The sequence below is a fragment of the Athene noctua genome, chromosome 7 (assembly GCF_965140245.1).
Source record: "Athene noctua chromosome 7, bAthNoc1.hap1.1, whole genome shotgun sequence".
In the NCBI taxonomy this organism is placed as follows: Eukaryota; Metazoa; Chordata; class Aves; order Strigiformes; family Strigidae; genus Athene; species Athene noctua.
The window spans coordinates 7,213,928-7,239,219 of NC_134043.1; the positions used below are offsets into that span (position 1 = coordinate 7,213,928).

General features: G+C 41.0%; 1 protein-coding gene across 1 annotated transcript in view; it reads right to left on the reverse strand.

Annotated features, from left to right (window-relative positions):
* The window catches only part of THSD7B (thrombospondin type 1 domain containing 7B), a 370,637-nt gene that overhangs the window by 84,005 nt on the left and 261,340 nt on the right, over positions 1 to 25,292 (reverse strand). Inside the window, exons 14-16 of the mRNA XM_074910342.1 lie at positions 22,577 to 22,771; positions 18,140 to 18,403; positions 217 to 395 (exon numbers count right to left, since the gene is read on the reverse strand). Coding sequence (XP_074766443.1) covers positions 217 to 395; positions 18,140 to 18,403; positions 22,577 to 22,771 — 638 coding nt within the window. The remainder of the gene's footprint in view (positions 1 to 216; positions 396 to 18,139; positions 18,404 to 22,576; positions 22,772 to 25,292) is intronic.

Below are 25,292 nucleotides of genomic sequence, written 5' to 3' on the forward strand. Positions count from 1 at the left end.
AAGAAATACAGTGTTTCAGGTCAAAGTCTGCTGTTGAATGAGCATCTCCCCCTCAATCCTCAAGAAGTTTGAGGATTGCCTACTAAATCTGACACAAGTTGTGGTCCCAGAGATAACTCCTATTTTTAATTTCTTCACGAGCACAGTACCTTTTGATCACAATTAAAAATACAGTAAGCACAGAAAGATTGCTGTTGGCTTTTCAACACCGCTCACCTGATTCTTGAGATCCAGCTTTGGGCAGGGACGACCTCCATTGTAAGGCTTCTCCTTAAGCCACCTGTATCGGACTTTCACCCCCGGTCCACAAGAAGAGCTGCAAGGGGACCAACTGGACCAATCGCTTAATTTGCAATCAAACGGGCAAGGGACCGTGCAAGATTCTTCAATGTAACCTAAACCAAAAATTTAAGAAAGGTTTTAATCACTGCAACTAATGAACTCCGATCCTCTGATGTCTCACTGCAATCTGTGCAATCAACACAAAATGAGAACTTCTCAAAGAGGAGACATTTGGCAGGTTGACAATGACTTCCCAACACGAGATTATGATATTGTTTGGAAAGAACCGCAGTGACTAAAACTAATTATTACTTGGTTTAGTCCAGTGAAGGCTGTGATAAAACTGATTGATGTAAAGGACAGATGTTGGCAGAAGTATCTGTTGTGAGTCTGGTGGTCACCAACAGGCGGTGATTATCTTCCCTGTGAGGTCCTGGCCGTAATAAATTCTGGAGAACTAAGCGTACAGCCCAATTTTGTACGCCTTTAGTATTACGTTAACTATCTCCAGAGCTGGCACAGGCAGGGAGGCAGAGGCTCTCTTCCCAGCAGACAGAACCAGAGGATGGTGGAAGCAACACAGCAGCGCTCTTGGCAGCTCCCAACAGGACGTGTGAGGGATCTGCCTGCAGTCTGCCCGCTGGAGCAGCGCAGGACTCGTGCTTGGGAGAAGCAGATGAAACATGCTTCTCATTTCTTTCTGGTAGTTCTCTTTATATATCCTTCCAACTGTTTTGCCTGTTCTGTGGTTTAACCTCAGCCAGCACCACACAGCCACTCACTCCTTCCCCCCCTGCAGCGGGATGGGGGTGAGAATTGGGAAAAAAAAAACAACTCATGGGTTGAGATGAAGACAGTTTAATAAAACAGAAAAGGAATAAAATAATAATAGTGGTGGTAACAATAATAAAAAATTAGTATATACAAAACAAGTGATGCACAATGCAATTGCTCACCACCCACCGACCAATGCCCAGTCTGTTCCCAAGCAGGAGCCCCTGGTCAACTTTCCCCCCAGTCTATACACTGAGCCTGACACCATATGGTCTGGGATATCCCTGTGGCCAGTTGGGGTCAGCTGTCCCAGCTGTGTCCCCTCCCAGCTTCTTGTGCACCCTCAGCCTCCTCACTGGAAGGGCAGCATGAGAAACTGAAAATTTCCCGAGTTAATATAAACACTACTTAGCAACAACTAAAGCCATCAGTGTGTTATCAACATTACTCTCATGCTAAATCCAAACCACAGCACCATACCTGGTCCTAGGAAAAAAGTTAACTCCATCCCAGACAAAACCAAGACACTGGGTTTCCTAAACAGCATTTTAAAGCTTTGCCTTCACCTTAACCTGATTTGACATAAAAGTCCTCCCAAGATCATCACCTCTTAAAATCAGAATACCAGACATCCGCAGGATGCTGAACTAAAATCCAACAGGTTTTCTCAGAGGAAAAACAAGGTTCCTTCATACAGGCACAACCCCACAGCTGATTTAGGAGTTGGCATATGGAACAGAGATTTTGCAGAGCCTAGCACTGGCCGCGGAGGGTGGCTGAGCCTTTGGGGCATCTGGGGAATTACTGGCAGCAGTCTTGGGTCGGCAGTGTGGAATAACTCCTGCACCTTGCTGCTTACCGTGCTGCATTTGTTCTCCTTGAGTTTCTATTATCTGCTTGTCATGTCCGTATGTACCATTTTAATTTAAACAAAAAAGAGATCTCATGTTAGACCGTGAAAGTCAGTGGCTGCTAAGACCAGCCTTTATTACAGGCGGCTTCAACCCTCTGACATCTCTGGCAATGACGGTCATGGAAATAACTGAATTTCATCCTATGTGTTTCTGATGTTTCTCATTTTTATGCCCTTTCTGTTTGGTTTTATCACACTAACACTCCCTCTATATTCCTTACCTACAGAATACCAAATTAGCTGATTCAATTACTCTTTTATGAAGGGTTTCCCCACTCTATCAAGGTGACAGTCACTGCAGCAGGGAGTAGAAAAAAACAAAACAGCCAAACAACAAAACCCAGATAAAAACAACCTAGAAGCAGCTACCCTCCAAAATCCCCAGAAGACAGCCACAAACAATGAGAACTTAACTCTGTGAGAAACACTGAGGCAGAGGCACCGAGATTACTCTGGCCCAGAGCTGGATTTACCAGCTCTGCCTTGCCTGAACCTGCTGCTGGCTCTGAAGCAGGACTGCGTTACATCCTGAGCATCAACACGCTGCCTCCCTCCTGGTCTTCATGCTGAAGTCAGTATCAAGAAAGGTTTCAGGCTTATTTAGGCATCCCCCTCCTTCTAGACGTACAAGAAATAGTGATGTTGTTTTTGTAAACAGTGCCTTAAGAAATACTAGAAACAACAGTAGTTCCCTCCTTCAGTTCAATGATGCTCTATTTCTTCTCTCTTTTTCCTTCATGATGGTGCAGTTCCCTCTTCCTTTACAGCAGTCACCCCATAGCTTGGCAGCTGCAATCATTTCCCCAGTAACTCACACTGTAACTCTTCCCTAAAGCTGCAGACCTGTCCCCAAACGGTGTGCTCTGGTTTTCTTTGCTACCTTTATCTCCATGTGCTGTGTCACCTTTCCATTTGCAGCTCCAAAGCCACTGGAATTGGGTATCTTAATTATTTCCAGACTAATCCATTGCGTGTTTGAGATATTTCAACTTTGCATGCTTTGTATTCTCATCTAGGTGAGATTACACCCATGCACACACATATACAAATATTTCTAAAACAGACTCACTTTTTTCCCCTGAATGAAACTCCCAGATATCCCACTAATATTCTATCCCACCTGCTTAGGTTGCCACTCAAAGCAATTCATAATACATTATGATAAGTAAAAGAAATTTTCTCATGATAGGTTTATGAGAAGCATTTCTTAGGCAGTTCTCCAAAGAGTTCTGTTCCACCACTGTATGAAATATCATTTTTCCTTGGGCTGTGTGACAGCCTAGGTAATTAACTCTCAACAGAAACAAAGGAAGTGCCTTGTTTCAAAGGAGGATTAGACAGAGGGGTTATCAACTTATCAGTGAAGGCAAAATGGGCTAAGCCTTTTGGCAGTTCAAGACCTACCTCTATAATGAAATATAAGACAAAAACCGAAATATAATGAGAAAAGAAATATAAGGAAGAGGAAGGAAAAGTTATAATAAACAAAAATAAAGCAACTTACTGTATTCCATCCCCACAAAGTGCAGTGGAGATCCCTCAGTGAACCACAGAATTTCGAAAGATGTCCTGTTGCTATGGCCAGCTCATTACTTTTTGAGTTTCCTCACCCATATTTCTAAATTTCATTAAGTATAAACAAATAATGGCCATCTAATAGAGCATTAAATTACCATACTGCCCAGAGGAAAACAATTCTCCATACAGAACAATGCTACAGAATCAAAATGGGAACATAACTTTCTTTCAAGCTCTTCTCACAGGCTGCCATTATTTCTTCTATCAATCACTTGTTGAGATACTCATGGATCAAAGATTTCATTCAACAAAAATTTTCCTCCAAAAGTCTTTATGTGATGTATCCTCTCTGCTCAGACAGAGAATGTCTTTATGGCTATCTTTTTATGAGAAACTAGTAAATAATGTTGTACTCGACTCATCCATTGCCTATGAGAACAGGATATTTGTTTTTCTCTGGAGGAGCCAAGCAATGGCTTGCCATTGACAGGGGCATGAAAAGACTTCAGTATGAATACCCACAATAATCCTACTATTGGCATTCCTAGAAAACTTGTAGCATTGGCATGGTGCATAATACAAAGAAAACCCCAAAACAAACAAACCAACAAAAACCAAAAAAACCAAGGGAGATATGCTATTAAAACAACCTATTAATAAAGAATTCTGCATTCAGACTATTATCCAGAGGATTACTTACCATAACAGAATACAAATAAAGGAAATAGAATAAACATTTCTGAGCTATGGTTGTTCATCTTAGGAAGACTAACTCAAGGTTGAGTTTACACAGCTGGCTTTGTCAGTGTCATCCTTAAACATCTCACTCATCCATCACATTCCCAATTCTTCTCTCCTCTGCAGAAGATGGTACCAAAAATTCGTTAAGTTTCCAAGACCTTCTATGGAAAAAGATGCTCTCTTCTCCCCAGCCCTACTCAGCCCGTTCACCGTGTGTTCTTATATTATTTCTTGAAGCTTCCTTTAACTTTTTTTTTTTTTAATTATTATTCCTCAAAATCTCAAATCCCATTAAAATAAAGCTCATTTAATTTAGAAACAAGAGATGAGAGCTCCTGTCCTATCTGAGCCAACAGCAGGCTCCTGAATGCCACAGAGCTGGAGCTGCTCACAGAGATGTCGCAGGAGGTAGCAACAGAAACACCAGTGCATGGGATATTTACGTAGGCGCTTTGAAACATACTACTGGGAATAGTCCTGAATTGGCAGGAAAAATTGAGCTGGATGATCAAATAAGCTTTTTCTATGTTTAAGCACTATTGTTTTACTACTGAGACACTGCCAACATAATGGGATGAACAAGTACATTTACCTAGGCTGCACAGCTCATTTTACTATTATTTATTCATTAAGAACAATGTGCTTGTTGCTCTACAAGCCACAAATGGAGTCTCTTCCCTAAAGTGTCTACAATAAACAAAGCACCCACAGATTACACAGGATGTACTGGGAAGGCTCAAACACACAACACAGCAACCATTACTCGTCTCATTTCTGCTGTGCAGCCCAAGAGACAAAGCAATAGCAGGTAGATGAATAAGTAAGGATGATGGTCTGGCAGGTGTTGGAGGTTAAGGCTCAAATACATGGTGTAAAAACTGTTATTGTCTCATTTTTGCTGTGCAACCCAAAAGAACCGAGGCAACAGAAGGCAGCTGGATGATGGGCTGGTGGGTGTCAGTGGCACAGAAGCATGAAGAGGCTGTGGATTGCACTACAGCACCTTGGGGGAGTTCTGCAGTAGCACAATTTCTTTCCCACCTACACAAGACACTGCATATATCACACCAGGCACAGCCAGTGAGGGGCTGCAGTGTCCTTCTGTGTCCCCCTCTATATTTGCAAATGAATTGTGGTGGGAGAAGCAGGTGACCAGCAGCTTTACAAGCTAACATAAGACACTGGCATCCACCCGACTGTTGCACTTGCAAGTGATAAATTTGCTGTGAGTGTAAGGTCTGCACACAGCGTTAAACAACAGTGCCAACAGGATTCCTGGAGGCTGACTTAAAAGTGATTCAAAAATAAACAATTCTCCAGCAGCTTTGGAAACAGATGCACTTCTAATTGAATTGGCTTTAAACTCATTTGTATCCTCTCTAACATATTTCATCATTTCAATTAACAAACTTCTAGCAGTTCTACCCTTGTTAGCAAACCTTGAGGTGCTTCAGAAAACTCAAGGTCATTACTATGAGAGGGACAATTCTGTGCATCACCGCAAGTGCCACTGGTAATAACCCCACTAATTTCCCTTGGAGTCTATAGGATAAAAGAGATCACCCTTTAACAAGGGAGCAGCAGAGTGGACAGTGACACAGGAGAAATGTTTCTAATTACACAGACCAAAGGTAGAGGAAAAACATTGATTCATTCTGCAATTAATATTTACATTCATTTGGTTACTGACTGTGAAATATGCAGAATAACACCAGTAAATCCATGCGGTGCTAAAAGTCTAAAGACTTTATAAGGGAGACTTGGTGGAGCATGGCACTCAGTGGGCCAGATTCTGCTCAGCTGAAGCTTTGGGATCTCCTACAAAGCAAACCTCGTGTTTTAACTCGGGTTAAAACTCAGCATCAAGCACAGACTGCAGTTAAGAGACTAACTCCACCAGCTGAACACATCTCTACAGTTGGGGCTTTCCCAAGGTGCCGTGGATAAGGCAACCACCGGCCATGGGCCACATGGCATGACTAAAGGCTACAGCAGCTTGTGAGCTACCAGAGTAGCAGCTTGTCCTAAGCAAACCAGGTCCAAACATTTAAATCCTGCTTCAAGGGAGAACATTATTAACTGAAAGAAACTACACCAAATAAGTCTGGGAATCTTAAAGCTGCTAACAAATTCAGTTACATCTGAAAAAGCTGTAGTATTGCCATGCAGCAAATGTTCACCTTTGTTTTGGTTTTTTTTTTTTTAATAAGCAAGGATTTGAGAGATTTTATGCATTGTTAGTTTGCTAGCTGGGAAATTTAAGAGATAATCTAATGAATACATTCAGTAAATGTACAACTAAAAAAACCTAGCAAAAAACTTTCACATCAAATATTTTGCAAAGATCATATAATGGACCCTCAGCTAATTTATTCCCACTTGCTCTTCTCAGAGAGGCACATGCTCTCGTTATCTCGTAGCAGACTGATTATAGATTCTAAATAGACCAGAGAGGACTTGTAAAAAACACTAGCAAGTTTAATTCAACAGTATTGTTATTGAAATTCATCCAAAGGTAGGTTTTATTGCTCAATTTCACAGTCTCTATAAATCCTGATGAGGCAGTGGGGTTGGTGCTGACTTTGCATTATGATTCCTAATTTTTTCTGATTTTGCATTACAGTTCTCTTCCTTAAAGAACTTGCAAGCTTACACTCTGAGTTATGTACAAACCATAATAGTTGATAGATTTAATCTTTTAACTAAATAAGGAAGTCTCCATTAATTAGCACATTCTTTGTAAAAGACTGCAGAACAAGCAGAGAACTCTTGGAGAAGAGAGATTTGTCTGCTGCCTTCTTGGTGCAAATAAGTAAGAGTTCAGAGAGTACATTCATCTCGCAGGGAACTTTTGATGCAGATAGGCAGAAATCCACTGCACAAATCTGTCTGGATTCCAAAACCACTGTGGAAATGATTCCCCTCTTCCTGGGGCTGCTTCCCTGAAGTGGCTGGGCCAGCTGCTTGGTAGCTCTGTCTTAAGAAAGTCCTTACTCAAATAAAAAATCATCCACTGGATTCAACAGTGGTTAGGATAGTAGCTCAGCTGTGTTTTTCTATATATACTTTGCTCATCACCCTGACACTAGGAAAATAATCTGCGTTGTCCAAACATAACTGAGTAGCTTTTTCTTAGTTGATCAGTGTCTTCATCCTCTGTATATCAGGAAAGAAACTCATCCCACTGTACTTTATTATGAATTGTTTAGCATCTAAGTTTTTCAGGCTACTCAATTCATAGTAAAAGAAGATTTTTAAAACAAACATGAGGTTCCATTTTTTAGTATTATTATGAGATTTATATAGTAAAATAAGGCTTTACAGTCTTCCACAATACATCACAAAGAAAAAATTAAATTGTCCACAGACTGTCAAATTCCCCTCTTGCTCCTACATCTGACTTCTCTCAAAGGCCCAATTGCACTGTAGCTCCGAAAATAGATGTACATTGCAGAGCGCTCTGAAGATCAATATAGAGACTTGAGCAATTTGGACCAGGCGGGAAACATCCTCTAGAGCCAAGGGTCCATCACTGTGAGAAAGCTGCCGCCAAATGTCACCAAAAATATCTGCCCCCATCAGTAAATCGTATATGGACTGAAGGTCAATGGTTTCAGGCTCTGCTGGAGCTCACTAAGAAACTCAATTTCAGAGTTTGTGGCCCTCTGTGGAGAGCATCTTTCTGCCAGTTTCTAAAGGTACGACATTAGGCATTGTCAACACAATATGCCATCTCATTTCAGCTGCCAACCTGCAACCCCAAAACACAGACAAGCCTCATTTAGACAACGTCCCTCGCACAACAATGCAATGGTTTCCGTTTTACAGAATGGGATACGCTGATGGATTTCCTTGTATCCTGATAATTAGCATGTAAAGAGTAATATTACAATGCACAGATTTCAGACAAAATAAACCACTAGATGACTCTGCAGAAGAAAGGAACACAAAGCAATTAAATCCATGCGCAATTGACATTATCAAGAAAGTTGGTAACACCATTAAAAAAACCCCTTTTTTTTTGTCTTTAAATATACGTTCCTAGTATTTTAATTTATAAACTCAATAGGTATTACTACCAAGTGTAAGGGCATCTGTTCAAGGCACTGAAAAGGCAGGGAGAAGTTTCTGAGCCTGCGGCGGCCTCCACACCTCCCTCCCCGCCGTCACGGGAGGCGAGTGACACAGTGACCCCTCAGATCAATACATTCAAATCAATACACTGCCTCAATTCCTTCCCGTCTCATCGACACTAAATGAGAAACCTAACTACACGCTTTAATTATACTGGAGCTGTTTTAAAGATGCCACTAACCATTACCAGCATTAGGAAGATCTGTGAGCACTCTTCCAAACACCAGGCAGCTGCCGCGAGGTCCAGCCTGCTCAGATAAGGAGTTTCACTCCTGCTATCAGAGGTCACCTTGCTACAGAGGCAGGGATACAAACACAACCGACATTCTTAAATAAAGCTGTACTATAAAAAACGTCTGAAGGAAACAAGATTTTAAGAAAGGGAACGGTCCTAGCTTTCCACAGCTTAGGCACGGGGAAAGTAGCATGACTCATTTAGATGATGGAAAACCTGGAGATGGAAATAGGACATTTCTGTGACGTTAGCAGGCCTCAAGCACAGAGTACAGATGCACTGAATTCCTGATAGACTTTTGTTTCAATTTTGCAGCGTGACTTTGAGCACTCTGGTTGTGTAGTTCAATCTCCTCTGCTGGAGGACTTCAATGAATTCAGACAGAAGCAGAAAGCGAAGCAATCTTGTTAAATAATATGTTTCTTAATGGTCACTCCTCCATGTTACCAAACACAAATGAGATCCAAGATTTCACAGAGGGAATCTCTGTCTGTAGTAAGAAATACCTGAACTTTTGCAAGCCAGGCTCTCAGTAATTTAATTTACACCATCCTCATTTGCAAACCTTGGAGGACAGAGAGATTTCAAAGTATATCTCAGACCCAGGAATAGACTAAGTAGGATAAATTCTCAGTTACCCATCAATATCATCATGATAATCCTTAGAGCAGGGCAAGCTGAAGTTTAATTTTATCCACATTTCCTAATTCAGGCTCATTTCCTCAAATCTTCTGAAGTCAGCTGTTGTTATGTTTCTGAATTGCTTTCCCAAACTCTTTAATCAAGCAGACTACATCAGGCACCTTAAAAGATATCTACTATGTGCCCATCTGCCCCCATCATTCTAACTTTATCACTGCGTGCAGTGCTCCAGCAAACTCACTGCTGCTCAGGCAGTCAGCTCATTTTATTCAGACACTGGCCTATGTGCCAAAGCTGGAATTATTTTTGTAAGACCCTTTCTCCATACAAGGATGAACATATGACACTGCTTTTGAAGATCTTCGGAATATGTCATATGTGAAACCCTTTTAACTCTCAGTGAAATCCACCTAAACACCTACTATGTCCACCTGTCACAGGGCTTCCCACCAGTGGCAAAGATATGAAACTGTGACTTTCCTCTTAAAAATTATTATCATCCATATATTTGCCTGAAAGTCCTGCTCATCAGAGCTGTACAAAAGGCAATAAGGTTAAAAAACAATGGAAAAAACCCACGAGAGAAATACTGTGAACTATTACCAGTACCTGTCACTTCTCAGTACAGGCTGGGAAAGACACATCTCAAAGGGATCACAAAGTTCTCCACAAGCAGGAAAAGTGTAGAGGTCTTAACACTAGAATACTTAATTAATGAAAAGGCTTAGGCTAAAATGGTATTTCTTCATACTTCCAATACAACGTATTAAGTGGAATGACATATAAGGAGAGAAAAATGTTAATTCTAAATGTATCTCTGTATGCTAATATTTTATTAGAGCCTTGCCTCATAACAGGCTGTATTTGTGACCAATGCATTACTAAGGCCAAAGAGAACAGGCCACATTTCAAAGAGACAATCTTACCGCAGCCTACTGCAGAAATCAGGGCAGTAGATTGCCCAGTGCATTAACTTGCTATCAAAGCTCTCCTAAACCTCTGATAGACTATTTCTACACTGAGTTACTATTTCTACACTAAAAACCTTCCCAACTCCCATGGAAGAGCTTTAATCAACCTGTCAAAAACAGAGAAAAACTAACTGAGCCTAATAATAGAAACAAAAGGCACGGACATGAGCAAGGGTGGGCAGAGGTGGTCTGGCAAGTGGAGGCTGATGCTGACCATCAGACACAAGAAAGCTGGTTTGAGGTTAATAAAAAAATCATTCTTCCACATAGCCTGGTACTGCCACCTCTTTGAAAGGGTCATTTTATGGAATGCAGCAAAAAGCATAAAAGAAATTTGGGCAAAAAGACACACTATAAAGATTTATATTTAAAGCCAAAGAGTAACGACAGACATCACTATGACTAAATGCAGCACCTAGAGAGGATGCTGCTAAAAACAGCTAATTCTCTAAATATTTCCTCATAAGATGCATACTTGCTTTCTGTAAGAAGATAAAGATCTAGAAGAATGTACATTTCTATGTACTAATGCCTCAGAGAAAGTCTTACCTTGCTTTAAATAAGCTTCTTTGGTAGCCAGTTTGACCCATTCAGAAATAACGTTTTTGATGGTTGTTTACATTTGATTCTGTTGCCAGAAAAACTCAGAGAACAGCAATGTCTGAACAATTGTCTTGTGATTAAATTTCATTTGATAAATCTTTTAACATCCGGGAAGGAAGAACTGTGACCAAATTTTCTTCTCACGAATAGATTTTGGAAAAAAGAAAATGAAAGGACAGGGAATAGATCAATGTTATTTTAGCACTGTTATGAGAGCAATATGTAAAAATCCTGTAGTCAAACAAGAAATGGAGGGCAAGTCCTTTATGGGCTTTATTTCTGTGCTTACAGCTCCCCTGGCAGCCACAGCTGTAATTAAGAGTGTCACTGCACACCCAAGGAGATGTGTAGAAATGTCGGAGAGAGGTCCAGAGGAGAACCCAGCCAGGATTTCGGGGCTAAATTTAGAAGCTATTTAGCTCTGAGATGGCAGAAAACCAGACAAATGTGACAGTGGATTTGAAGAGTCCTAAAGGGGGGACACAAGGGTAGGACAGCCCTGTTTGCAGTTGGCAACACCTTTTGGCCACCCGTGATCCAAACCCAGCCTTAATTCTCATGCCAGGGGATGGGATGGGATGGGCAGAAAATAAGGTGAAACTTTCTCCTTAAGCAGTCTTTGAAAAGCTTTGTCCTGGTAAGTAACACAGTCATTTTTCTGTAATAAAAAGGCCACAGAGAGATATACCACAGAGACACATGGGGAAGCCACAGAGAGAAACAGGAGTATTTTAATATTTAATTAAACCCAAATGCCAAAAGAGGGCTAGGGTAGTCTGAACATGGGGTCTACAGGTTATCATTAACCACCAAGACCACCTACTACTCTCACACTTTTAGGGAAGAGGAGGCATCCCAGGGCTGTCACGTATGGAGTCTGGAGTTGGGAAGAGGACAGCCTAGACAGGGTTGCCCATTTTCCTTACAGAAAAAAAAAAAAAGAGGCTGTCAAGAATGAGGGCTCCTCCATAAGATGTTTGTAGGAGGCTGTTTCTGAAAGTACAGAAACCACTTAAACTAGCTGGATTCTGGAATTAATGGTTTGTGCTAAAAAATTAAATTTCAATATAAAATTTCATTTAGACTAAGAATGAAATACTTAGGAATTTCAAAAAACACGGGTGAAACTTCTGTTCAGAAAAGTTTCTATTTCTGAAGATTTTCAAAAGAAAATCAGGGATTTCTGCAACAATTTCATTCTTCAAAATAAAATTTACCAGATAAGGAAAAATGTATACCACAGTAATTGCTAGAATAGATACACTTTCAAAAATAAATAGGCATTTATTCAACATAGGTTTTTCAAGTTCTTTATTTCCAAAATTGTTACCTTGTAGCAAGTTACTTTGTAGCAAGTTACAAGTTACTGTAGTAAGTTTACTATCAGTCCAGGATAGATCTGGCTCACATTTCTTTAACCTATTAAGTTTTGCTTACAGTTTTCTAAGCTACAGAAATATAATTTTTCAGAACAATTATCAAAATCTAGTGATTAAAAGATACTTGAAAATAGTTCATTTTCTCCTAAAATGACAGCACAGGGATTCACACACCACAGGGTTTCAGAGCAGCTCCCTGTGTTAACTCACAGGTAGGTCATGCAATGTTTATCAAGCTGGTGGCCAGAATTTTCACGTAAGGGAGCATAAACCCCAGAGGATCACCCCCAGCAGAAGTGCAGTGCTACTCTGGGCTGACCTTTCAGAAAATTAAACTTCATGCGACTTGATACTACCTGGTTTTCAGCAGTAGGAGTTGAAATTCCTGATCCATGATCTTTGCAACCTGTCCTAAATCTCTCAACGCCGGGGACAGGGCTGATCAGGACAGAAGCAGCTCTGTCACTGCTGGCACACACTGCCCTGATGTGCCTCAGAGCAGGGAACATACCACCAGCAACCACAAAAACTACAGTTTTCACATCACCATTTTTAACTCCTCCTGGTGCATCTGTTTGCTAATCCCATCCATTCGGGATTTGAGAGGACATTTCCAAGAAGAGACATGGTCAGGAGCATTCCCAGTAGCAGTGTTATGTCACCCTGACTGGAGGAACTGGGTAACACTCCTGCATCAGCAGGTGCCAGAGAACCCTCTGAGCAAACCCAGGCCTCTTTGATTTGTCCACCCGCAACTAAAACACAACATTATTGAGAAGAAGGAGGTGTATGAGCATCCCTGCTGTGCCCTTCATAAATTTAGAGATAATTAAAGCTTTTTAAGGTGACTGTAGGTTGAAGCTAACTGCTCTGTGATTTAAAGCCAGGATCTATTTGTCTGTTGTGTCTTTCTTCCAGGTTCCTGTTGTTGCGAACACAGCAGAATTTGAGTAGTATAAGCGCTCTTCATAAATTCCTGCTTTCCATAAATTGCCTGTTGGATCAAAAGCAGAACCTCTGTGCAAGAGCACAGAAATCTCCAGCCTTTGATTTGGAACAGATGAGGCACCCTACGTTCCTCTAAGATTAAAAAAAAAAAAAAAAACCTGTTGGCACAGAGCACAAAAAAGGGAGTCAAAGGAACTACATGAAATAATTCAAAACAAAGGAGGTGGAAATTCAAAAATAGTACAAGGAATTCGGATGACAGATTGAAAAGCAACTAAAACAGCAATTAAGAGGACAATTTCACGTCCAAAGAAGATGCTTCAAACACCAGCCAGAGAATGGAGACCCTCTGGACTAGCAGTGACTTGAACACAATATAAGCCAGTCTTCTGATGGGAAGACAAATTAAGGCAAATTATCATTTACATTTTTGTAATTTAGTTAGAGATAGTTACCTCTATCCATAATTTCATAAATGCATTTCCAAATTAAAGGAAGGAAAAGAAGAATGAACGAAATCCAGGAAAAAAGAATTAGCTCAATTTGCAAACTGCAAATCACTCATTTCTTGACCTTATTAGATGGGCAATCAAGGAAAATTACGACACCACTAAGATAAAGCAATAGACTAATCACAAAAGCCAGTCATGAAAAAAACCCTACAGTGTGTTTTTCTGGACATCAGAGAACAGATTTGGTATGAAAAGGAATAAAATTCAGAAAAGTCAGGGATTTGTATTTTTAAGCTTGTCATATCTAATCATAAGCTAACACAAAATTACACCGCAGTGAAGATAGGTAAATTAGTCAGGGTGTGACCTCTGTACCCACTACAGCTGACCCAAAGTATTCACACGAGCTGTGCTGGCTCAGGGCAGAGGTCCCTCCAGCATACATCTCAGGTCCTTACAGAAGAAACTAGACACCAGGCAAGCTAGTATTGCATTTTCATTTAGGCACAGCTGGGGTGTTTTGTCTTCACTGGTTTTGGACCTTGGGATACTCTGTATGCGGCAACTACACCAATGGGGAGAAAATCCCTTTCCTGTTGAGATAGTATGCTTAAAGGGTTAATATATTTGCAGATAATATTTAAGAGAGTTGGAGTCTAGACTTATGACAAACACAGACTAATAGATTTCAATTTTTTCTGGTTTGGTTTTTTTTTTTCCCTCAAGTTGCAGAAGCAGAACTGCTCACAAAACACAGCGTAAGATCAGAGTCTCAGACCCTGAACCCCTCTGAACAGTGATTAATTTCTACATTAGACTCAAATTCACAGTACATTCACTTGGTAACTATGATACATTCACATAGTAAGTCACATTGACACGAGTGAACTAAACCCTACTGCAGTGGTAAGTTCAACAACCAAGTTTCAGACAGGGAAAGTGAAAATAATTCTTGCAACAAGGCAAGAACCCAGATTTTGCTCTCTAGAACAGCTACAAGCTGATCTATTCTATTCTATTCTATTCTATTCTATTCTATTCTATTCTATTCTATTCTATTCATCCTATACCTCGTTAGTCATGACATTACCAAATCTGGTACAAAATTAAATCTACTTCTAAGGCAAAGTTTGCATCCTTACATCTGTCTTCCTACATTTTGTAAAAGTTCTTCAAAAGGACTCAGCAAAGGACTGAGGTCTAAGTCTTACAACTTCTCACTTCTCTCCTGGTTCAAGGGAAAGGAAGGAAAAACACTGTCCTGCAAAAGGAAAACAGCAGGAAACAGAAGTCAGAAGAACTGAAAGAAATAAAAGGAACACACTTACCCCACATCTCATAAAGCAAGAACAATGCCTAGATATCACAGTGACTGGCATTCAATATATAATGCAATGGCTTAATTAGTCATAAATATGGTCAGCTAGCAAATGTTAAAAGGTCACCTGATACTAATTGTGAACAAGACAAACTGAGCTGCTAAAAAAAACCTGTCATGAATAATTTCTCAGGGCTTAGCAATTCTCCATGCTTCTGTAATTTGCTCTTCTCTATTATGGTTGAATAACATTCTGCTAATTATTAATTGGATAATGATTTGTTTCCATCACTAATTCAATAATGTGTTCAGAAGTGCATTTTGAAAGCTCCCAGCTCTAGAGACCATAAATATCAGGCTTATTGTGGTGGGTTGACCCCAGCTGGACGCCAGGTCCACACCAAAGCCACTCTATCACTCCCTTCCTCAGCTGGGCAGGGGAGAGAAAATATAACAAAAGGTTCGTGTGTCATGGTAAGTCCAAGAAGAGATCGTTCAGCAATTACCATCACGGATAAAACAGCATCAACTTGGGGCAATTAGTTTAATTTATTACCCATCAAATCAAAGTAGGATAATGAGAAATAAAACTCGATCTTAAAAAAATACCTTCCCCGCAGCCCTCCCTTCATCCCGGGCTCAGCCTCACCCCCGTTTCTCTCCCCGCTCCCGCCAGCAGCGCAGGGGCCGGGGAATGGGGGCTGTGGTCAGTTCCTCACCCTCTGTCTCTGCCGCTCCTCCCTCCTCAGGGGAGGACTCCTCACCCTCTGCCCGCGGGGTCACAGCCTCCTGGGGCACATCCCCCTGCTCCGGCGTGGGGTCCCCCCGGGCTGCAGGTGGGTCTCTGCTCCCCCGTGGCCTCCCTGGGTGCGGGCACAGCTGCCTCCCCATGGGCTGCCCCCGGGGCTGCAGGGGAACCTCTGCTCCGGGCCTGGAGCCCCTCCTGCCCCTCTGCCCCACCGCCCCTGGGCTCTGCACAGCTGCTGCTCTCTCAGGCTCTCGCTCCTCTCTCCAGCTGCAGGGGCTGTTGTGCAGCAGCTTTTCCCCTTCTTGAACACGTTCTCCCAGAGGCGCTACCGCCGTGGCTGATGGGCTCGGCCTTGGCCAGCGGCGGGTCCCTCTCCGAGCCGCCTGGCCTTGGCTCCACCGACATGGGGGAGCTTCTGCACCTGCTCACGGAAGCCACCCCTGTAGACCCCTGCTACCAAAACCTTGCCACACAAACCCTGTACTTATTTTCACTTAACTGCTCTGGTTGGAAGGCGGGTCCCAAGTGGTGGAAGCGGAGCCTATGGAGCCTTCTGCCCATTTCTGAGCACTCTGCAGCCAAAGTCACCGAAATATCCATTTCCTCTCGAGGTGTTCAACACTGGGTAGCAATTAGGAGCTTATACATCCTGGGTATTAAACAGGGGTCTGGCTGGAGATTAATAGTTCACCATTAGGGGAACTCTTATGGGGCATCCATAGGGTAGAACCATCTCACCCCTCCTTTACATCTCACTTCCAAACCTAAAGGTCTTCAGAGCACTCTTTAAATAGAGTGCAGGAGGAAGGGCACACAATAGGGCTCTGCCATACAGTACTGGCCACCCTCTCTGGCCTCTGACATGGGTCCTGTGCCAGGGCTATGTTGCAATAATTTCTGCTCAGATAAAAAGCTGAAGACAAGAAAGCCAACAATAATCCCCTTGAGCTACCACTCCCTTCTACCTCCCTAAGAGAAGCCAGACCATTAAAAATGCCACATAAATATCACTGACAGAAAACAGGCTTCAAGGTTATTCAGAAAAGCCCCACGCACAGGCAACCTCCTCTTTTTAATAGTGATAAAAACCCTGAGTTTTCCAAAACAGCAAGTCACGGCGCAGGCAAACCCACCTTTCAGAACCCAACAGCTCCCTTTTTGCAGAAGAAAAGGTAATGTTGTGGGGGAAAGGTATAGCATTCCTCCTTCATGGGCCACAGAGGCATAATCAATTGGTACAACAGCACATTGTTGAAACACAAACCACAGAAAGCTGCTTTATGAATCTGTGCAGCCAGCTGGAACAGCCATCAACAGCTGCGAGAGGAATTCACTCCAGGACTCAATCACTTCATTAGGGTGGGTTTTTTCCTTTTATTACATGCGGCTCAGGCTGCTGATCCTCACCCTGAAGACCCTCCACAGAGCAGCCCCTCTTCTTTCTCTGCTCCCTTATATACTCAGCAATATTAATGGTTCCCACTGTATTACTTAATGTCCTCCTGAGACATCATTTCTCCCTCTCCCATCATATATAGCTCACCAGCACCTTTCCAACCTACTACAACACATTGTGTGGTGTCCTAAGTTTCTTGACTGTAAGTCAGAGAGTATTTGTGTTTTGGGAGCAGCACAGGTACAGAATTTGCCCTTAAGATAAGGGCTTCTGTCTGTAAATTGGTCTAGCGTACTGATTGTGATGAACTGTAAATCATGGAAACTGGGAGAAAATACCCAGACGGAATGATGTTTCCTGCTTACTCTACTTCTAATTTTGCCCTACTTCTGTTTGATATAGGCTGCTTGATTATATGTGAAATATAAGTGGACAGAACCACAGCCCAGAGCCCCAGCAAGCTATAACACTGGAATATACCTGTACCAATCTGAGCTTGAGACTGGCACAAAATTGCAAGGATGAGACCACTGACTGCTGAAGTCATGTGCACTTGGCATGAGCAACAGCAGGTGACATCACTGGGTTTTTGCAATTAAATACGATTGTCTCAAGAAAAATTCCAATTCCTTCATTGAAAACAACCGTATGAAATTCTAAATTTAGTGAAAACAAATAAAAATTTATTAACAAGTAAGAGCTGAAGTAGGAAATATCTTCAAACAAAATGCTGATAGAAATACAGCTTCTTCTCCTAAGCTTATACTTTTGCAGGATTTTAATACAAATAAAAGAAATACGTTGGTATTCTGACAGCGTAGTCAACTTTAGCCCTCTTCTACTTCATTTCCATTGTAGAAATGCCAGAAGACCCTTATACTGAGGAAAACATCAGTATTAAGAGTGATAAGAAGATATTAGAAGAAGGTTGTTCAACACTCACAGTAACCTTGCAAAAGCTGTTCAATCCATCAAGTAAACAGGTACACACCTGTGATAGGCTCCAAAACGAACCTCTGAGTGGGTAACTGTGCTCAGCATGAGGGCTATTTACACGTGTTGTGCACTTTTTTAAATCTCCTTACCCGAACTGCTACAGCGAGATGGTTCCACGAGTCTGCCGGTCTTATCGTAACAGGCAATAGCTCGCAGCCGTACACCCTCGCCACACTCCTTGGCATCTCTGTGGGATCGCGTCCCCAACTGCAGCTCAGATGTGCCTCCTCCGATAATGCAGTCCGACCAATTTCCATGGGGCTGGGAGGTAAACACCTCACAGGGGCACAGCTCTGTTTCAACTTGAGGATAAACTTCGGTATTCTGGCATTTGTCTCGCTTTCTGCTTCTCCCTGTTCCAACCACAGAAATCTGTTCGTTAGCTTAACATCTGCTACTTTTGATAACAACACGTCATATTATTTATACTTGCATGAATTCAACACATTAGAACCAAAACAATCTGAATGTTAATATTCAGGAACATTTCCGAAGGATCTATTAGCTGCTGCCAGTGCTCTGGAGTGCAAGGACAATGTATTTATCTCCAGGGGCAACCAGAGAACTTGGAAATACTGTTTTGATGGGTAGGGCAAGGAGCAAAACACTAAGTTTTACTCTAGGAATGATCTGCACAGAAAATGCTTTGCAATTTCATATAATATCATCTTTCTCTAATTATCGGATGAAAATAAATTGATTGTTTTGTCTCTATTTGCTCGCAATCAATGGTTGCTAGGACAACTTCCAGAGGATTCCACATTAGCCACAACTTCTTCTATAAGGCTAACCTTACAAATTCGTTAAAGATGCACTCAGCACACAAACTGTACTTTGAAGAAAACAGAAAAGATAATCCTCAGTAAATCATTAGGGCCGCAAATTATTTCAATGGTTTTATACGGTTTATTTTGTTCTATTCCTTCAACAGGTTTTAAAAGAAGACTCTTTCAGTAGCTTCAGGAAGCAGCAACATTCAAATAAACCTGTAGTACAGCTCTCTGCACCTGCACTCTCCGTGCCCTGTTCCTGGAGGACTTCTAGGCAAAAGAAGAGATCCCCAGTACAAGAAAAGATAATGTAAAGAAGAGAATCCAAGCTCCCTCCATCCCTACAACTTCTCAAGGGAACAAAGGTCTGTATACAGCCTCTAAAGATAAAATCAGTACTTTTCTTGGCGTGGGTTAGCCAACATGACATGGAGCAATCTTTATGCTGGCTGAGCTCAGGGACGTCTTTTCATCTGGCATCTGTACAGATGCATCTTCACTAACAAACTGTATCAGTATACCATTCTCAAAATGTTCCTTGGGGATCTTGGACACACTAAAAATACTTCTGCAAAAAGTTTTAAAGCTTTGATCCCCAAATAAATATTTTCTCTTTGGTACTGCACACAAATAAGATGCTAAAACCAGAAAATAAGTTAGATAACCCCAAAAAACCCTTTCTAGGCTGGAATCGAGAGTCATTCCACTACACATCAGTAGGAGCACAAGCTGGCTGTCATCAGTAGCTGTTTGCATAAAAGCATGTACCTCCAAAGAAAAGGGCACTGACTGTAGACCCTTAATATCATCGTCCTTCAAGTCCCAGCTTTTTGAAAATTGTATTTCCAGAGTTCTAGGGAATGTAAAGTTTGCCAGCACAAAGGGAATATAAAGTTAAAGAAATCAAATAGTGTGAGCATCTTTATATTTTTGTGTATATATATGTTTATGAGCCAACTCAGGTAAGATATAAGAGGGTCAACTCCACATACTTCAAGGAAACTCTTTTAAAAGGCTTTAAATAGATTGGGAGCTCTCCAGTGGCATTTCCAGCACTTTATGTTTGATGAGCTGACAGAAGCCACAAACTCAAATTATACAGACAGCTGTAGTTCTGCACTGTATTAGTAAACATGGGAATTGGGGACTTGCCCACGTTCTGCCATTATTACATGAAGCACATCAGACACAGGTAAGGATGCTAATAATCTCACATTTATACAACACTTTTTTTCCAACTTGCCCTGCCATCTGTTTTGTAGGAATCTTCCCTCTAATGAAGTTGCTATGAAAGCCCCATTCTGAGGGCAAAAGCGACATTCATTCCATACTCTTCATAAAGTAGTTTTAGAATTAGTGGTGGTGATATTTTTATCATCTTCACAGACTGCTTTAGAAATCACTATTAAAAATACTGCTGCCAAAACTTTCACACATAAATGCTTCAATTAAATAGTATTTTCTTTTTTAAATTACATTTCTGAACACTAATATTATATACATTAAATATTAGGTAGTATACACTGTATATAAAAGTTATATGAAATATTAAAAATACACCTTCCTGCAGAAAATGCATTGTATCCATAGTACTGTGAATTGACTGTATTAATTAAGACTTACCTAAAAAATGTGTTTCCATTATAATGACTTTGAATTTTGATATGTTCTGTAATAAGTCTTTTGCTTCTTAAATAATGACTAATTTTATATGTAGAGTCTATGATTACTTACCAAGTGAAATGAATAATACTATTAGAAACTGAGTGGGAGGCAAGCAAATACTCAGCAAACAATTAGCAGATTCCCACTAAATGACATTGTTAATGAACTCTTACAATGAAGCCAGAGCATTCACTTGAGCACAGACACAGAGTGTTGAACAACGAGGTACAACTCATGCACACTTACAGAAAGGTGAAATACAAAGGGATTAAGGAATCTTAACAGCACGAAGGACTTCCCAAATAGCACTTTCCTTGAAGCTTTGGACTGAGTTCACATGGGTGAGGTTTTTTCCAAGACTTTTGGCCAGCTCTAATTTTCATGAAGTTTTATGCAAAGACAGGTCAAACACTGATCTCATCGACTTCCCCTTCTGAACTGTGGTAAAACGAAAACCAACGTCTGATTTGGTCCCTTCTCACTGCTCTCTGTGGTGGTGTGCTGCCTCCACCACAGCACCACCCACTGTAAGTTCACCACTTGCTTTTCAGAACACCTTTGCTGGGAGCGGGCTGAGACCACGAGCTCCTTCCCGGCAGGAGGGAGGGAACCCAGCAAGGCCTCCCGGGAGAGCCAGATGGTGTTTGGCCACAAACGCAGTGCGGGTGAGGAGACAAGCCATCAAAACCTGAATATCAGAAACCATCCTGGGTCCACTTACTTGAATGGAGCCACGTCCAATGTAGAACAGATTAAGAAAGGAGTAGACAGGACCATACTGTTTTGTAACTGTCACAGATGTTCATAAAGAAAATTCAGACTTAAAGCTACCTGGAAGTAAGTATTCGCTTAATTCTTACATATTTTCTGTAAGATCAGGCACCTATTATTCTGATAGGGATAGAGGATTTCTACTACTATAAACATACAGGCATTGATACAGAGAACATTACAGAATATGCTCTTTGTTCAGAAACAACAGAGCATTGTATAGTAATTATTTTTATGTAAATGAGAAATCTTTATCCTTTAATGAGCCATACTGACAAATGGCAGGTTCAAGTCATTATGTTCTGTATACTGTAATTGTTAGTTACTAAAAACATGGATCATTCCAACAGTAACTAACTGAATAACAAGATAGCCATGCAGCCAGGTACAAGTGAGTCTAGAAGAAAGGATCAACGGTAGCCACCATACTTTGCTGCCATTCAGTTCCCAGGCATTAACACAGTACATGTTTTTGCAGCAATGTTAGTAATATTTTACTCCATAGTAGAAGTCTTTGAGGTTTCACCTATATTAACGGAGCAAGCTCAAGACAGCTACACCATAGCTCTCAAACACAAGACAGAAATACAAAAAGATGTGAGTGTTCAGGATAACAGTAAATTTCTTGTAAACCTTCTGAAAACAGTGTAATTCATTATGACTTGTTTTAGCTATGTGTGTGTGGGGGGGAAGACAACTCCTAACAAAAAAACAGCTCCAAACTACTAATGTTATAGGGTTTTAAAGCTTTTCAGTTTGATCAGCATTCAAGTAACATAATAACAAACCACAACAGCAAATACGGGAGACTGTTCCATGAAATGGTTTGAACTAGAGTGTTTAATGAATATATATACAAGATCAAACAAAACTGTTTTAATGATACTGCTTTTTCTTTACTCATGCTATTAATTTGCTCTGTTGAACTACTGGACTCCTCTGAGCACAAAACTCACAGCTTTAAACTTCGTGCAGATTTCAACAGTCTTACACAGAAAAATCACACTGATTTTTATTCTTGCATACATATTTGATGTATGCTTCCCAGACAATAGGTCAGATAAACTTGCACAATGCATAGTCAGTATTTTATTTGGTTTATATCTAAAAATGGCTTTCCACCACTGAGTTTTTCTGCCCTATTCTCATACTGAAATGTGTGTCCATAAAGCAAGCAATGATCAGTATCAGATCAAAAATCAATTACAGACAATCACTGTTCTGTCTGGATTTTCCCAAAAGTCCAACATCAGTCCACCAACACCTGAGAAGCATTATTCACAAGTAGCACCATCAGATAAATATTATAAAAGATTATACCTGTGAGTGACCGTCTCCTACTTCTAGTTGATTCACAGTCAAATGAGCATGCTGTAAATTTAGACCAGGGGCTAAATGTGCAGTCATCTTTGCAGGGAATGAGACACTCCTGTACAAGAGACGGCATAGATCCTGCCCACCGCATGCAGTCACCGACATCAGCAGAGTCGTCATACTCCGACAAGCACGTAACAGCTGAAAAGTAGAGGTACAGGAATCTTTATATTGCTATATATATTGTATTATACTCTATGCAGTTGGTACTCATGTTCTATGTGAGAATCACTCTTCTGGGTTAATAAGATAAAGCTGATTTATTTGGAGGTCATTATTCATGCGTCACTCAAAGATGTGCTAAAAGCTTGACAAAATCATAAAGACACATTCTTATTTGAGCAGTATGTTATCAAAATGATGATATAAATTCAATATTCTCAAGGAGGCAGTCATTTTAAGGGTTGGGGCAACAGTTTAACCAATGATACATTGTACTACCAAACAAGAAAAGATATAATACTGCAGCTATGTGCTGTAAAACAGATTTGGTCAAGGCCAGGATACCCAAGATGCGATGCACACACTACACACAACACTGAAACTGCTTCTAAGTGGAAAAAAAAAAAAAAAAAGATATAAAAGAAAGTGTCCTTCTCCAAAACTGCCATCTTTCCCACGTTTCAGATGAAGGGAACAACTGTCTGAGCAGCTTCCCCATGCAGAGTGGTGACCTCTGCAGATGCTGCAGCTACACGTTTCTTGCAGCAAGGTGTCAACATCAGGTGTGTTCCCTCCAAACTGTGCTCCCTAAATACTTTTCTACCCCTTGTGCTCTCCCATTCTCTGGCCATCTGAACCTCTGAATCTCTTGCATAAATGAAGATGTTCAGGAGGAAGAGCATGAGCATTCAGCCTGTGGTCATGACAGAAAGGGGCTGCAGCCACTGCACTTTACTAGAAGGCTGCTTTTACGCTGCATGACAGCTTGCTGTAAGAGCACCACTGAATGGACCCATTAACAGAAAAAAAACCAAAACCCAACTGCTCTATAGGTCTCGGCTGAGGACAGCATCACTCTGCTGAGCTCCATCTGACCTGAAGTGCCTTAGCACGTGGGCAGAAGCAGAGCTCCTTCACACACAGCACTGCCAGGGCTACAGCCCACATCCTAACGTGATATATTTCTCTGGTCCCCTGCCCAAAGCTTTACAAGGTCTCTAAGACAGGGTTGTGACAACAGGAAACAACAGGCACAGGGCCAGGCTGGGGCTGAGGTCTCTGAATTTGGACTTAGATGCCTTTGGGGACAGGAAAAAGTCAAATAGCATTTGCAAGAGCACAGCCCAGGACTTAGATGCACTGATTTCCCCCCAGTTCTATTTTAGGTCAATGCCCTTTTCCTTCAACACCCCTGTCCTCTTCTGGACTATAATGATTAATTTTTCAGGGTGGATAATGGCACTGTATAGACATGATGGAGGACGAATGTATAAATGTATAAATCTGAGTCACAGGAAGCCTATAAAAAAACTTGCTTAAGTTTCAGTGAATTATTAATAAGTAATTATAATAAATAAGAATAGCATGCACATCATTGAGCCTTTAATTTCATTAATAATAAATAATTCTCACAAAATCTCCAAGATCATAGGCTATTTATATCCTGCATTGTAGGCTAACCAAAGCAAAGACAGGTCATGACTTGATTAAAGCAATAAAGTCAGGCACAGAGCTAGGAATTGCATTTGGCCCCAAGAGTTTAGTCATGTCAGGCTGTGATTTCAGCCAAATTCACACACTGCATCATAAAGCTACAGAAGACAAAATTATTTAATCCAGATTTTATTATTTAACTTTACCAATATATGATATTATTTTTATGGAGATTCCTAAGTAATTCAGGTTTTTGAGGCTGCATATATTTCTTCTTGTTGCCAGCACTTAATATAACTAGGAGGGCATGAAGAAGGGAAAAATAACTCTCTGGTTTTTTACAGTTAAAGGATTTACTGGGGTGTAACTTTGCAATGAATACACACTATTTTTGGTTTTTAGCTACAGTACTGCATTGAAGCAAGAGATGGGTTGGCAAGCACCTGAAAATAAAAAGGTATCTTATTAAAATGTAATTAGATTTTTAAGGAAAAAATCAGCATTTTGAAGAGCGTGCAAAAGGCAAGCAATTGTTAAAAGTCTCTTTAGACTCAAGTGACAGTAAATCAGCATATTAATAACTACCTCTAAATTGCTGATCCTTGCCCTTCACTTTCAATGCTTGTGACCCTTCCTATCTCTCAACTCCAGCAGTCAGAAACTCAGAGACATTCCCCTTCTCAATTACGAGAGCACGAGGACAAAGGTCACCACTCTGTACAGCAAAGCGGTGTAATTGCCCTCTTCAGGAAGGTTAAACAAGTAATAGACTCTGATGCCCAAGGTCTGTGTAGCCTCATTACCTTCAGCAAGGACACCAAAGATTTGGCAACACAAACTTGTCCACATGAAGTATGGCCAAGTGTATTCAAACCATCTTCTCAGCATCGTTACAACCGCTAGCGTCTGAAGGGAAGTGAACGATATCTTGCACTGCCAGCCCCACGAAGCAATATTTGCAATTGCATAATAAACCATCATGTTTCAATGTTTACTGCTACCTGACGGAAGACCACAATTTATTCCTGACATTTATTAATGGCAGCACAAGCGAGGGAACTTCTAA